This window comes from Pristis pectinata, chromosome 17, assembly GCF_009764475.1.
Source record: "Pristis pectinata isolate sPriPec2 chromosome 17, sPriPec2.1.pri, whole genome shotgun sequence".
NCBI classification, from domain to species: domain Eukaryota; kingdom Metazoa; phylum Chordata; class Chondrichthyes; order Rhinopristiformes; family Pristidae; genus Pristis; species Pristis pectinata.
The window spans coordinates 24282573-24295432 of NC_067421.1; the positions used below are offsets into that span (position 1 = coordinate 24282573).

The following is a 12860-nucleotide window of genomic DNA, read 5'->3' on the forward strand; positions in this document are numbered from 1 at the left end:
CACTAGGAAACTTTAGATAGTTACTTTAAAATCAGGAACTTAAAAATATTGGGAACTTCTGAAAGTAAAGAATACTGACAGATATAAAAGGTAAGAATTAACATCTATAGGTTGACCACACATTTTGTACAACAATTGCTGCGTCTGAATCAGTGCTGATTGACCATAGTTGTGCTTGATATGGATTTTTCTTGATATTTTATTTCATCGTTAGGTTTCTTTAATAAGTCTCACTGACCTATTTTGAATATAAATCACCTTAAATAAACAATTGTAAACGTCTTTGTCTTTTTAAAAAAACTACAGTGAAATTACTTTGAGTAATGACATCCAATGACCTGTTGAGTTACGGAAGCTGGCCAGTCTGTAAATCAGGACAGATGCCATAGCAGCTGGTTTGCATGATGTGGTTCTAGCCCTTCCACACTGTCTAATGCCTGGGGAAAATAACGATCACCTATTGTTGGACCGTGCAGGGTGGCAGAGCTGCTCAACCCATAGTGGCTGGATCACTGGGCTACTTCATTGCCATGCAGGAAGAACTCAGCATCGCCACTAACACCATCTCTAGAAGGGCGGGTTCCTTTTGGGGATTTAGTGTCCTGTGGAAGCAGAAATGTCATCTAAACTTACTTCATTGATTACATGTTGCAATTGGAATTCCCACTAGTAGCAGCAAAAAAATGTTTTACATTTAAAAGCGGAACTCTGAGCAAATCCACATTTCTTTGACATCTTAGATGAGAAGAGATTAAAAGCGACTTCTCTTGAGTAAGTTCAGAAGAATGAGAGGCTATGTCACTGAAACATACAACACTGTGTAAGGGAATCACCGGCTAGATGTTGAGATGCTAAATTAGGAGGTATTGCCTCAGCACAAGCAGTCAGGGTCATTTCAGGCAGAGATGAGGAGTAATTTATTTACTTTGAGGATTGCAAATTTAAAAATTTCTCTACTCCAGAGAATATTAAAGTATGATAAAAGGCACTGTTGTTGGTTTCCAAAGCAGAAGCCTCAGGTAGCCAATGGAAACCCTGTTGTAAAACTGCTACATTTAATTTATTTGAGAGACAGACACTTACTTTCATTGGGTTTGCAGCAGCCAGATTCAACTAATCTGGCATTTTACCTATTGGGGTGATGATATCTTCGAATACAATAGCCAAAAATATACAATTACACATCAGAGGAAAGGCAGCATTAAACATTCTATAAAGTCCTGCATTTGCAGGAAGCTTTAAATCAAGCTATCAATCCAGTCAGAGAAGCCATGAGAATAATTTAACTCCAAAGCATAATATAAAAGTTTACAACAGTGTAATAGGTGGCCAAACCTAGTATATGATTAGGCAAGAACAAGACACACATATTTTTGGTGACAATTATGGCTTTAGATGAATTGATTATTTGGATGCTTTCAAACTAAGGAAGATATTTCATTACTGCTTTGTTAGGCAGTTACACACAGAGAATGCTATCATGTAACTTCTTAAAAACTTAGAGAAAAATGATTGCCTTCAGAACCCTGGTTGAAAAGCTCTATGTTAAGCAATTGTTATTTATAGAGTCACAGGGTCATAGAGTCACACAGCATGGAAACAGGCACTTCAACCCAACTCATCCATGTCAATCAAGGTGCCTACCTGAGCTAGTCCCATTTGCCGGTGTTTGGCCTATATCCCTCTAAATCTTTCCAATCCATGTTCCTGTCCAAATGTCTACCACTACCACTTTCTCTGGCAGCTTGTTCCATATATCCACCACCCTCTGTGAAAAGCTTGCCCCTTAGGTCCCCTTTAAATTTCTCCCCCCTCACCTTAAACCTATGCCCTCTAGTTTTAGACTTTGCTAACCTGGGAAAACGACTGTGACCATCCACCTTATCTATGTCCCTCACAATTTTATAAACCTCTACAAGGTCACCCCTCAGCCTCCTTCGCTCCAGGGAAAACAGTCCCAGCTGATCCAATCTCTCCTTATAACTCAAGCCCTCCAGTCCTGGAGACATCTTTATGAATCTTTCCTGCAACCTTTCTAGCTTTTTCACATCCTTCCTATAGCATGGTGACCTGAACTGCAAACAATCCTCCAAATATGGTCTCACCAACATCTTGTACAGCTGTAATATGATGTCTCACTCATGTACTCAGTGCCCCATCCAATGAATGCAAGCATACCATATGCCTTTTTCACTACCCTGTCTATCTGTATCACCACTTTCAGGGAACTATGTACTTGTACCCCTGTGTCTCTCTGTTCTACAACACTCCCCAGGTCCCTGCCATTCACTGTGTATATCTGGTTGAACTTCCCAAAATGCATCATTTAAAATAAAATGTTTCCATTTATTTTCCAAAGTTCTTTGAAAGCACATTCTTCAATTTATAATTTTACAAATTCTTCAAGTATTGATTTGTGTATAGTATTTCATAAAAATGACTTTTGTTTTTTGGTACTCTTGTGTTTCACTTACCTTGAAGGATGGTAATCTGATTGCACCCCTCAGACCCATACCCAGTCCCATGCCTTCATAGCCAAGCCCTTCTCCTTTGGGCCAGGTCTCTAACAGACATGTTGAAGCTGGAGCTGGTTCTTTAGGCTTTGGTCTCTCTTCATCTTTACTTTGATCTGCTGATTTTACTGGTGTCTGTGAAGCCTGTGGAAGGGAATGGTGATTTCATTATGAAAAATACACAAACCAAATAAAAATTCTGAGGCCAAATGCGATGTATTCTGAAATTAGAAAAGCATATTCTAATCTAAATAAGCAACCACCATCAGTATTACCAGTTAAATGCATCTGCTGTATATCTAGTTTCAACAAAGTGAACATTGAGCAAAAACTTTAAAACCGGGATTTGCTTTCAACCACTTTATTGGTAGAACAGTAAGTCTAGAGCATTAGTTAATTGATACAATTGTGTCTGGTGAGAATCACTACATCAGGCTGCTGTTAAGCAACCTATGTGAAAGTTTTCACAACTAAATCACCAGTCTGTAGACACTCAGTAGGATAAACTTACAGAATTGACTGGAGTTGGTGTGCCTTTATTGTGTCCAGAACGGAGGGTTAGTGGCCCATCACACTTAATTCCAATTATTCTTTCCAATATTTTCATACAAATGAGCTGGGACACTCATTAGTGTAGGATGAGAACTACAACCACACAGAGGCAAGGCTGTGTAAGAACATTAAGTGAACAAGTTGGATTTTTATACAGGCACTTTTCCAGTGTTTTACTTCCTGATCTCTGAATTTAAATTCTTGGAACTGCCTTTGTGTGATTTGGATTCATGTTCTTTAATAAACAATTTATTTAGCTATTATTAATGGCTGGAAAAGATGCATATGTATTTAAATATGACAATAAACATTTTATATAATGGACATCCACATAAGTGTTAGAATAGAAACATTCAGATTCAATTCTGAAAACGGGGTACAGATCTAATCAACAAATCAGATTGAAAGTTTTCTCTGCCGGTTATACATTATTGGCAACTGGTTATAACGTTCAACAGAAACCAATTTGTAAACTGAACAGTTTTTAATAGCTAAGTGCAAATAATAAAAGCAATCTTTTGCAAAATCCATACCAGTACAACAAATGTGCCGTTTTAATGGTAAAAAACTTTTTTCCAGTAGGAACAGCAGAATCAAGACACCTCCTCATGCACCGAGAACATTCTACACAAAAGTTCATCTGCTGAGAGCTAGAAATTCTACTTATGGTGATCTCCTCCAGCACTTGTAGTGGACAAGTTGCTTGAAAGCTGCAGAATCATTGGGAGGCGCAAGGTCTATTGAACATTCAACACAGAACTATAGTATTCCTTTAAAGATATTTAGGCTCATACACAGTCTGATAATTCAGTGAAATAAATTAAGAGATCAGGCTGACTAGCAGAGAAAGAGCACACCAGTGGGTGACACAGTGGTGCAGCAGATGGTGCTGCTACAGCACAGCATCAGTGACCAGAGTTCAATTCTGACCTCGGGTGTTTGGGAGTCTGTAGGGAGTTTGCAGGTTCCCCTTCTGACTGTTTTTTTTCCCCCTGGGTGCTCTGCTTTCCGCCTAAATCCCAAAGATGTGTTCATAGGTTAGCTGGCTGCTATAAATTGCCCCTACTGTATGGGTGGTCGGAGAATAAAGAGGGTGGGGAGTGTTGATGAACATGGCGAAAATAAATAGCTTACAAAGAAAAAGGTAGGAGAATGTAACCAATAATGAGCCAAATGGGTTCTTCCATGTTGAGGAAAATTTGAGAAATTACTCTGCACACATTGTTCAGAGGAGAGACGGCATACAGCTTAAAACAAGATCACCTTTACTGTGCACAAAGCTTATGTTTTTAGACTATTTCTTGTGGCAATTTAACATTGGTGCTATCCCTAAACATGAATGTTTAGTGGAACTTTTTCCTGGACAGACTTATTTGAATGGTCAGTTTTGCCTGCTTTCTGATGTCATCAGGTTGATTGTGCTGTCAGGTTGATTCTGACATTAGTTGTGCACAAACGAGAGATCAAGCTGACTGACAGAGAAATAGCAGAGAAGAGCTGGGTTACAAGTGAGATTGGTAGATGTAAAGAAAAACTGAGAAATAACTCCAACAGAAAACAATTTAGTATTGCATTAAAATAACAAAATGGTAAAGTATTCTTATTGTATCTTCTACAAAATATAATGTTGCAACAATTAGTATAAAAACCAAAATGTCTGCACCCAGGTATAGTCATGTTAACACTAATTTTCCCCTTCCCAGTCCTACCTTGCTGGCTACAAAACAAGGGACATACAAGTGTAAAATACATTACAACATAATTCAAATGAGACAAGAATACTATTGGCCTGTCACACTTACTTTTCTGGTCTGATTTGCAGACTCCATAATAATACCTGTTTCTGACTAACACTGTTTAAGCACAGAATGTTTTAGTTTGAACCAGATTCCAGAACTCTGCATATGTAAATGAAGCCTAAAATTCTAAAGAAACAACATTTTTCGTAAGAAATGGTAGAAGGAACAAAATTGCTAGGCAGTTGTTTCATGAGAAATTCTGTAAACCAGATAATGGGACAGTGATATTCTCATAAAGGAGAACTCCAGGATGCAATTTTATTAAACTACAAATTGCTGCCAGGTGAGGTTCCCAGCCACCAGCGTGTTCTTAGGAGGTCTTGCCATTATATCCATCTGAACTGTAAAAAAAATCACTGAGCAGTGCAAACATAGACTTTGCCCTTCATGGATTGTGGTCCTGATGGAGAATTTGAAAGTTGTGTGACACTGGGGTGCTCTAGTAGCATTTACAGGTTTGCCACTGAAGGGTGCAAGGAGAGTGGTCTGAGATAACGAATTGAGTTTCAACATGACTGAAGTATGATTCAAATACAATCTTTCCTAGCCTGAAATCTTCACTACCTCACTTTTGCTCTTTTTTTTGCATTTCCTTCTGTTTATTCTTGTAGTGGATTTGGCCCATTTTTAAAACTTCCTTTCTAAAATCCTCTAACTCTCTATAATTCGGTCACTTTCAAACTCATTCTCAAAACCTTTTATGGTTCCTGGATGCTCCAGGTAAAGTTGGAACATAGGAATTACTAGATGAAAAAAGACTGGTTCACCTGGCTCATGGTCATATTATACGTTAAGAATTCGGTCAATCTATAATTTCTCAGTAACTCTTCTTTTCCCCAATTCAATTAATCCCTGTCATTACCAAACAGCATTTTTTTATATTCCATTTTCAGATTGTTGATGTTGGATGTTCAGCAAAGTATTGGTGAGTAAAGGGTCAAATCATTCAAGTTTAAAGGATAAATCAATACTCAATGAACTTTTTTAGGCACAGATGTGGATGATGTATTGATATCTTCTAAACATTAGTTCTGTTTTTATTTGGTTACAAAGTACAGCAGGCAATATTGCCCACACATAATGCAAAGGGAATTTCCTATCAATCAAATTTCATTTCTGAACAAGCACTTACCAGCTAATGTACTGTATCAGCAGTAAAGCTACCAATTTTCATTCAATTATGTAGTCAATATATAACTGAATTTAAAGCCATTGAACAGATTGTACTGCATAAAGCATTATCCATTCTTGGTCTATTAAAAGTCCCAGGATTATTAAATGAGTTATTTATCAATTGGGAGGCCAAAAAACATGGATTAACTGTTTTAGATGTAGCCCCTTACATAAACACACCAAGTTCTTTTTCCTTTCAGATGTAACTAAATCTGTACTTCATTTCTTGTATTTAGTTTTTTTCCCCTAAATATTAGCAATGTGCCATTTTCCTTTTGTTTATACAAAAGCTCTATTCATAAATCTACAAAACGTACAAAATACAGCACCACACCCAGCATATTTGGTCTGATTAAGTTAAGAAGTATTATTCCTCCTTCAGCAGATTTTCTGTGAATAATTTATTGACTAAACTAATTTTGGGTGAGAGAAACCCTATAAATAAACACATATATGTTTGGAAAAGAGAGAGAAAAATTATGAAATTGATATAACTGTACAAAGGTAAAAAGAAAAACTTGTATTTTCTTTCACAACCTTTTCACATCAAACACTAACAGCCAATGAAGAACTTTAAAGTAATAGTCACTGTTGAAGGTAGAAAGATGGCAGACAATTTGCAAACAACAAATTCCCAAGAACAGCAAGGTGATAATAATGAAACAATCTCTTGTTTTTGACGTTGTTGAATGAGGGATAAATATAGGCCAAAATACAAAGGAAAACTTAACTGCTTGATTTAAAAATCTTCAAGATAGTGGAAGGACAGAGAGAACAGAAGGTCTGAGAAACTCTCCTGCTTTGCACCTTATCTCAGGCCTTCCCTTTCACTCCCCACAGATGCTGCCTGACCTGCTGAATATTTTCAGCATTTGCTGTCTTTAACTATACCTTCATTTCAGTTGTGTCTCTGCAGAATCATCATTGGAGCAGTAAATAGCTAAAAGTGGTAGCTTCCATGCCAAATGTGAAGCACATACAGGCATTTCTTTAAAAATGGCAGATGGAGTATAACACGGGGAAATGCAAGGATATCCAGAGTGGGAAAGCTGAATCTTGTTTAAATAGAGAGAGACTACATAATTATGTACAAAGGGTCCTTATCCATCAAGCAAAGAAAGTTAACATTCAGGTTCAGTCCGGCATTAGGAAAGCAAATGGAATGTTGGGGATGTATTACAAAGGGAAAATATGAAAAAGTGGGCAAGCCTTGTTATAATTACAGAGGGCATTGGTGAGATTACACATGAGGTACTGCATACAGTTTTGTTCTCCTTACTTAAGGATAGACATTTTTTTTGCATTTGGGGCAATTCAGAGAAGGCTCATTAGATTGACTCCTGGAATGACAAGGGGAAAGGTTGAGCCAGCTGGGCCCCTACTCTTGGGGTTTAGAAGAACAAGAGATGAAACGTAAAAGATTGTTGAGTAAGCTTGACAAGCTGAGAAGTTAACATGCACATACAGCAAGTGATTTGGAAATCTAATGGAATATTAACTGTTATTGCAAGGGATATGGAGCATTAAAATAGGGAAGTTTTGACGCATTTTTTTTATACAATGCCATTAAAACCACAACTGAGAACTGAATACAGTTTTGTCTTCAGAGAAGGTTCATTAGATTGATTCTTGGGATGAAGGGTTGATGTATGAAGAAAGGTTGAGCAGGTTAACCATAGAACAATACAGCACAATACAGGCCCTTCGGCCCACCATGTGAGATATTATTTATTGGATTGTGGAAGAATGAAAGGTGATCTTATTGAAACATATACGACTCCGAGAGGAACTGATAGGAAGAATGGGTAGTTTCAGGGTAAGGGTTTGTCCATACAAGAAAGAGTTGAGAAGGAATGTCTTCTCTCAGAGGACTGTGAATCTTTGAACTTCCTAAGCAAAGCTCTTAGAAGAGCAGTCATTCACTACTTTCAAGGAAGAAATTGATAAGACATTTCACCTAGAATAGTAAAGGGGTACAGTGAGAGAGTAGAAAAGTGACATTGAGGCCAAGATTGACTGGCAGGCATGAGGGGCCTACTCCTGTTCCCCATGTTCTCAGTTGGAACAGAGGTTCTTTTTAAACAAATACAAGCAAATTACCTGTAGTGCTAATCATTGCAAGTCAGAGCACATATTTGTATCTGTGTGTGTTTCTTTACATTTACATATCTCATTGCTGTTTGTGTGACTTTATTGCGCAAAAATTGGTGACCTCATTTCCCTATACTGCACCATTGGCCACATGTTTAATTAGGATACAGCAGACTTTTGGAAGGTCCTCAGGTTGTGAAAGACACAACATAGACCTAGGTACTTCCTTTGCTTTTATAAATTTATATGCATGTTAAATAAGCACTGGATGAATTATCTGAAGAATCATTTCCTACTGAATACTGCCTGTCAACGAATGAGAAGCAGGTATCAGGCTGGATTTTTCTTAATCCAGTTCACTGCCTGTGCTAGTTCCAATGGCCACATCAATGCAAGCACACAGTTCCTAATGACTGCAAGCAGAGCCAACCACAACTGGTGATCAGACCTCAGCAGTGAAAGATAATCAGAGACATTTAAAAATGGTTAAAATGCACTTAAGTAATTAAAAAAGAATAAAATTCAATATTTAAAACATGCTAAATGACTGTTAATTAACTAAAACACAAATATATATAAAATCAATGGTTATTATGTAAAATTAAAGTTCATGGCGTAGGAGGTAACAGTGACACAGGCAGAAGATTGACTGGCTAAAAGGAAACAGTCGGTATAAATGTCTTTTTCTGGTTAGCAAGATGATAGCTAAATTTGCTGATAACACACAGACAGGTAGGACAGTAAGTTGCAAAGAGGACCCAAGGAAGCTACAAAAAGATATGGATAAGTTAAGTGATGGGCAAAGATCGGGTAAATAGTGTATAATTTGGGAAAATGGGGAACTGTAAATTCTGGCAAGTGAAAAAGCACAGTTAAGAAATAGCTGAGGTCTGAGGTACAGAGAGACCTAGTGCATAATTCACTGACAGCCACTAATCAGGAAAGCTAGCAAATTGTTGTTATTTATTGTGAGGGGAAAAAGTAGGGAGGTAATGTCTCGATTATGTAGGGCTCTGGTGAGACCACGTACTAGACTGCAGTGTCCGATTTTGGCCACCTTATTTAAGGAAGGATGGTAATGCAGCCCAGAAAATGCTTATTCTATTGCTACCTGGAATAGGTGGATGGTCTTACAAGGAAGGTTGTAAGCAGAGCTTTTGAACAGTTGTAACACAGAGGTCGTAGATATTTGATAAACAAATATGTGAAAGGTTAAGGGGAAATGGATAGGCAGGAATACAGAGTCAAGGTTACAATCAGATCAGCTATGTGTTGAATGGTGGAGCAGGATTGAGGGGGTTGTGTGGCCTACTCCTGCTCTAAATGTGAATGTTCGTATGTTTGTAAGTAAACTAAAAGCAGCTAAACTTATATTTTTTGTGAATTTCAGTGAGTACATTCTGTACTTTCCCACTGAGGTGCCCAGGTGGTGCGCAAGTCCAGAAAGAACTAATGCAGTTAGCTTGACGTACTCTGCCATCAGCACAATCAGTTCACCACGTTCTCTATATTTCCTATTCTCTCAGGGTATAACTCCCCATTTTAAGTGCTTGTCCTTGTTTCTTTATACATTTATTTTTTAAAAACAAAGTGTAAAGAAACGGAAGTTCAGAAAAATGCAGATGCTGAAAATCTGAAATAAAAATAGTAATGCTGATAATGCTCAGTTCTGTTCAGGGATTATCCACCCAAGATGTTAGCTCTTTCCCTCTCCATGGATGCTGCCCGACTTATTAAGTAGTTCCAGTAGTATATGTTTATATTACACCTTGTGTGTTGGACACTGACAAGCTATGGATAGGAGGTGTGTACTTTTATTATACTTTTTCTGCTTTTGTATTAAAGAAACAGTCAAGAAAAGAAGGATTTTTATCCTCTCTGGCTGGGCAGTATGGATATTCAGTTCCCAACTATAACATCTTAGTTTAAGTTTCAGGGCTTCTGTTGTTTAGTCTGCTGATACAAATGACAACTGGAGCTGGGAAAGGGAAAAATTAGTGAGAGAAATAAATTATTAGAATTAAATTCCTCTTAGACTTGAAGTTAAATTGGAAAAACTATTTCCAGTGGCAGGAACATTCTCAGCCAAAGCACACAGATTTAAGACAGTTGGCAAAAGAATCAGGAATAAGGTGAGAAAAAAAACTTTGGAAATATTTAGGTTTCCAGCATCCTTTGAGGTCGACAACCTTTCATCAGTATTACCTTTGGCAGAATGTCTAATCAGAGCATTTTATGTATCATTTACAGATCTTTGGTACACAAAGATTTCCTGTAATCCAAATTGCTTTAATCACCTGCTGGCAGTTCTCATTAAAAGTCATCAGCCTTAATGTTAACTCTTGTTTCTCTCTCTTCACAATTGCTGCCTCACTGTGTTTTTCCAGCATTTTCTGTTTTAATATCAGTTTTTCTGAATCAACGGTCTTTTTTTATTACGGAGGCAAGCAATATTTTTAGGCAAGATTTGTATATGATCCAAAATGCACTGCTGAACAGGGTGGCTATCACTAAAAAATAATTTTTTGAAGTTTAATTTAAAATAAGTCAAAAGTTTGGGGCAAGAAACAGTAGGCTTAATTAGGCAGTTTTTTTCTGATAGACTGAAAAAGCAAGGTGGTGGTGTTGGTTTTATTGGTGCCTCAATATTATAATTCAATGGAATTGCTCTGGAACATGTGATTATGGCAGATTCTTCCAACACAATAAATACAAAGATTCAATGTTAAAGGCCACAGGTTTTTAAACCACTACCAAGCTGAACTAATGACCACTCTGCAAAGATGAGTAAATTGTTTTGCATCTTTCTCCACCTTGCAAACAGTGTGTTCCCAACATGATTCTGGGTAATAGCTAATGTTTATTGCAGATACCAATATATGTGTAAATGTTTCAAATGGTGGTTAATTTAATTTAGAATTACCTTTTGCAGAAAGAGTTAAACAATACAAAACAGCAAATGGAAAGCCAGACAGTAATTCAGAAACATTAGCTGAGTTTGCTTGTAATTTGACTGGTTTTACTTGGCTATTATCACTAGTCATTTCTCAGTCACACACTAGATGGAGTGCTACACATCACAATTTTCACAATATATAAAAAAAGCCTTTGAAATGAGAGCACCCCTGTGCCAAGGCAGGTATTCATTAAGCATACAGTGTAAAATTAATTGGTTCCAGGCAAATGCTCACATTAAACAAATTCATATGGTGCACATTAACAATGTTTTTAAGTACTTCATTTAGTATCATTTTGAATGTATATTGGGCTGCAGATGTTGAGTATTTAATAAAACATTTTCTTTGCAGTTACTTAAATTTCAGTTCTCAGGTATATTTGAACAACCTGACTTAATAGAAATATATTGAATATCACACAGCTACCAGCTGCAACACAAAAATACATTACATCGACAGCACCTCTAACATACTAAACCATCCCAAGGTGCTTCCTGCAAGTTTTATCAAACAAACTTTGACACCATGCCATGCAAGGACAAGTGACCAAAAACTTAACTGAAGGATCACATTTCAAGGAGGTAGAGATGTTTAAGGAAAGAATTTCAGAGCTTAAAGCCTAGGCAGCAGAAGACATGGTCACCACTGGTGGGCTAATAAAACCTGGGAATGCACATGTGGCCAGATTTAGTGGAGTGTGGAGATATTGGAGGGGTGCAGACTCACAGAAAGACACAGAAAAAGGGAGGCTCAAGAAACCAGGGCGGAAAATAGAGGACTGACCCAAAAGAGCGGAGAATGTGAGAACAGGAGCAACAGCTGGACCTTCCTTGAATCGTGATTAAAAGTGAAGTGATGGTACAAATAGCAGGCAAGCGATAGATTGGTATCTTTTGCTTTTTTTAAAGTTAGGGAAGTAACTTAAACACACAGCATGGAAAATACCACTTATTTTATTAAATAACTGGAAGTAGATAAACTAAATCTTTTTATACAAAACAAAATCAAGATACTGTGTGAATGGAAACATTGAACATATAAATTAAGGTTTGATTGTGGTCTCTGGGGATGTGGTTGGTGATGTGTTGTAGCCACAGTGTGTGGAAACTGAAGGATACTGTTGTCGGTATAACCGTCCTGTGCAGGATTTCCCGTACTTAAAAGGAAACTTGTCTGCCCCATGTGATTTTGACAAGGGATGATAATTTTCCTACACAGCCAACAGAAGGTTAGGGCAGCAGGTTGGGTATCCTCAGGCCAACCAAAACACTATAGAAGGAGCATCTGGAGATGTAACTACTCAACTTGTACCAGATTTAGAAGCCTCATACCAAGAGGTGACCAGGATTACTTCTGTGGAGTGAGGGTGTGATTATAAATCAAACATGGAAGACTCAGGTTCTTTAATTATCACAATTATTATTTCTGCAGCCTCATCACCCTTTGTTGCCCTGGGAGGAGGTTGGGAAAAGGGCGGAGATCAGGAGTGATGGGGACTTAGTGGAGACCATGAGAATGACTGGGGAGACACTAGAGATTGGAATCTCACAGATAGGTCAATTACAAACTTATCCTGCAATGACCAGCATATTGTACCTCCCTTAATGCAGCCAAATTATATTAATATTGAACTTATTAATATGATATTAATATTAATGCCATTAATATTGAAAGTTATTTCTCATGAGTAACGCTAATTTGCAGCGGCAAAGTGGCTAAGTTACTGGTCTAGCAGCCAAACTCTGAACAACTGATCTAGAGACATGTTCAAATCC

At 37.6% G+C, this 12860-nt stretch overlaps 1 protein-coding gene across 1 annotated transcript in view; it reads right to left on the reverse strand.

Annotated features, from left to right (window-relative positions):
• The window catches only part of setd1ba (SET domain containing 1B, histone lysine methyltransferase a), a 110875-nt gene that overhangs the window by 26662 nt on the left and 71353 nt on the right, over window positions 1-12860 (reverse strand). Inside the window, exon 9 of the mRNA XM_052032357.1 lies at window positions 2475-2657. Coding sequence (XP_051888317.1) covers window positions 2475-2657 — 183 coding nt within the window. The remainder of the gene's footprint in view (window positions 1-2474; window positions 2658-12860) is intronic.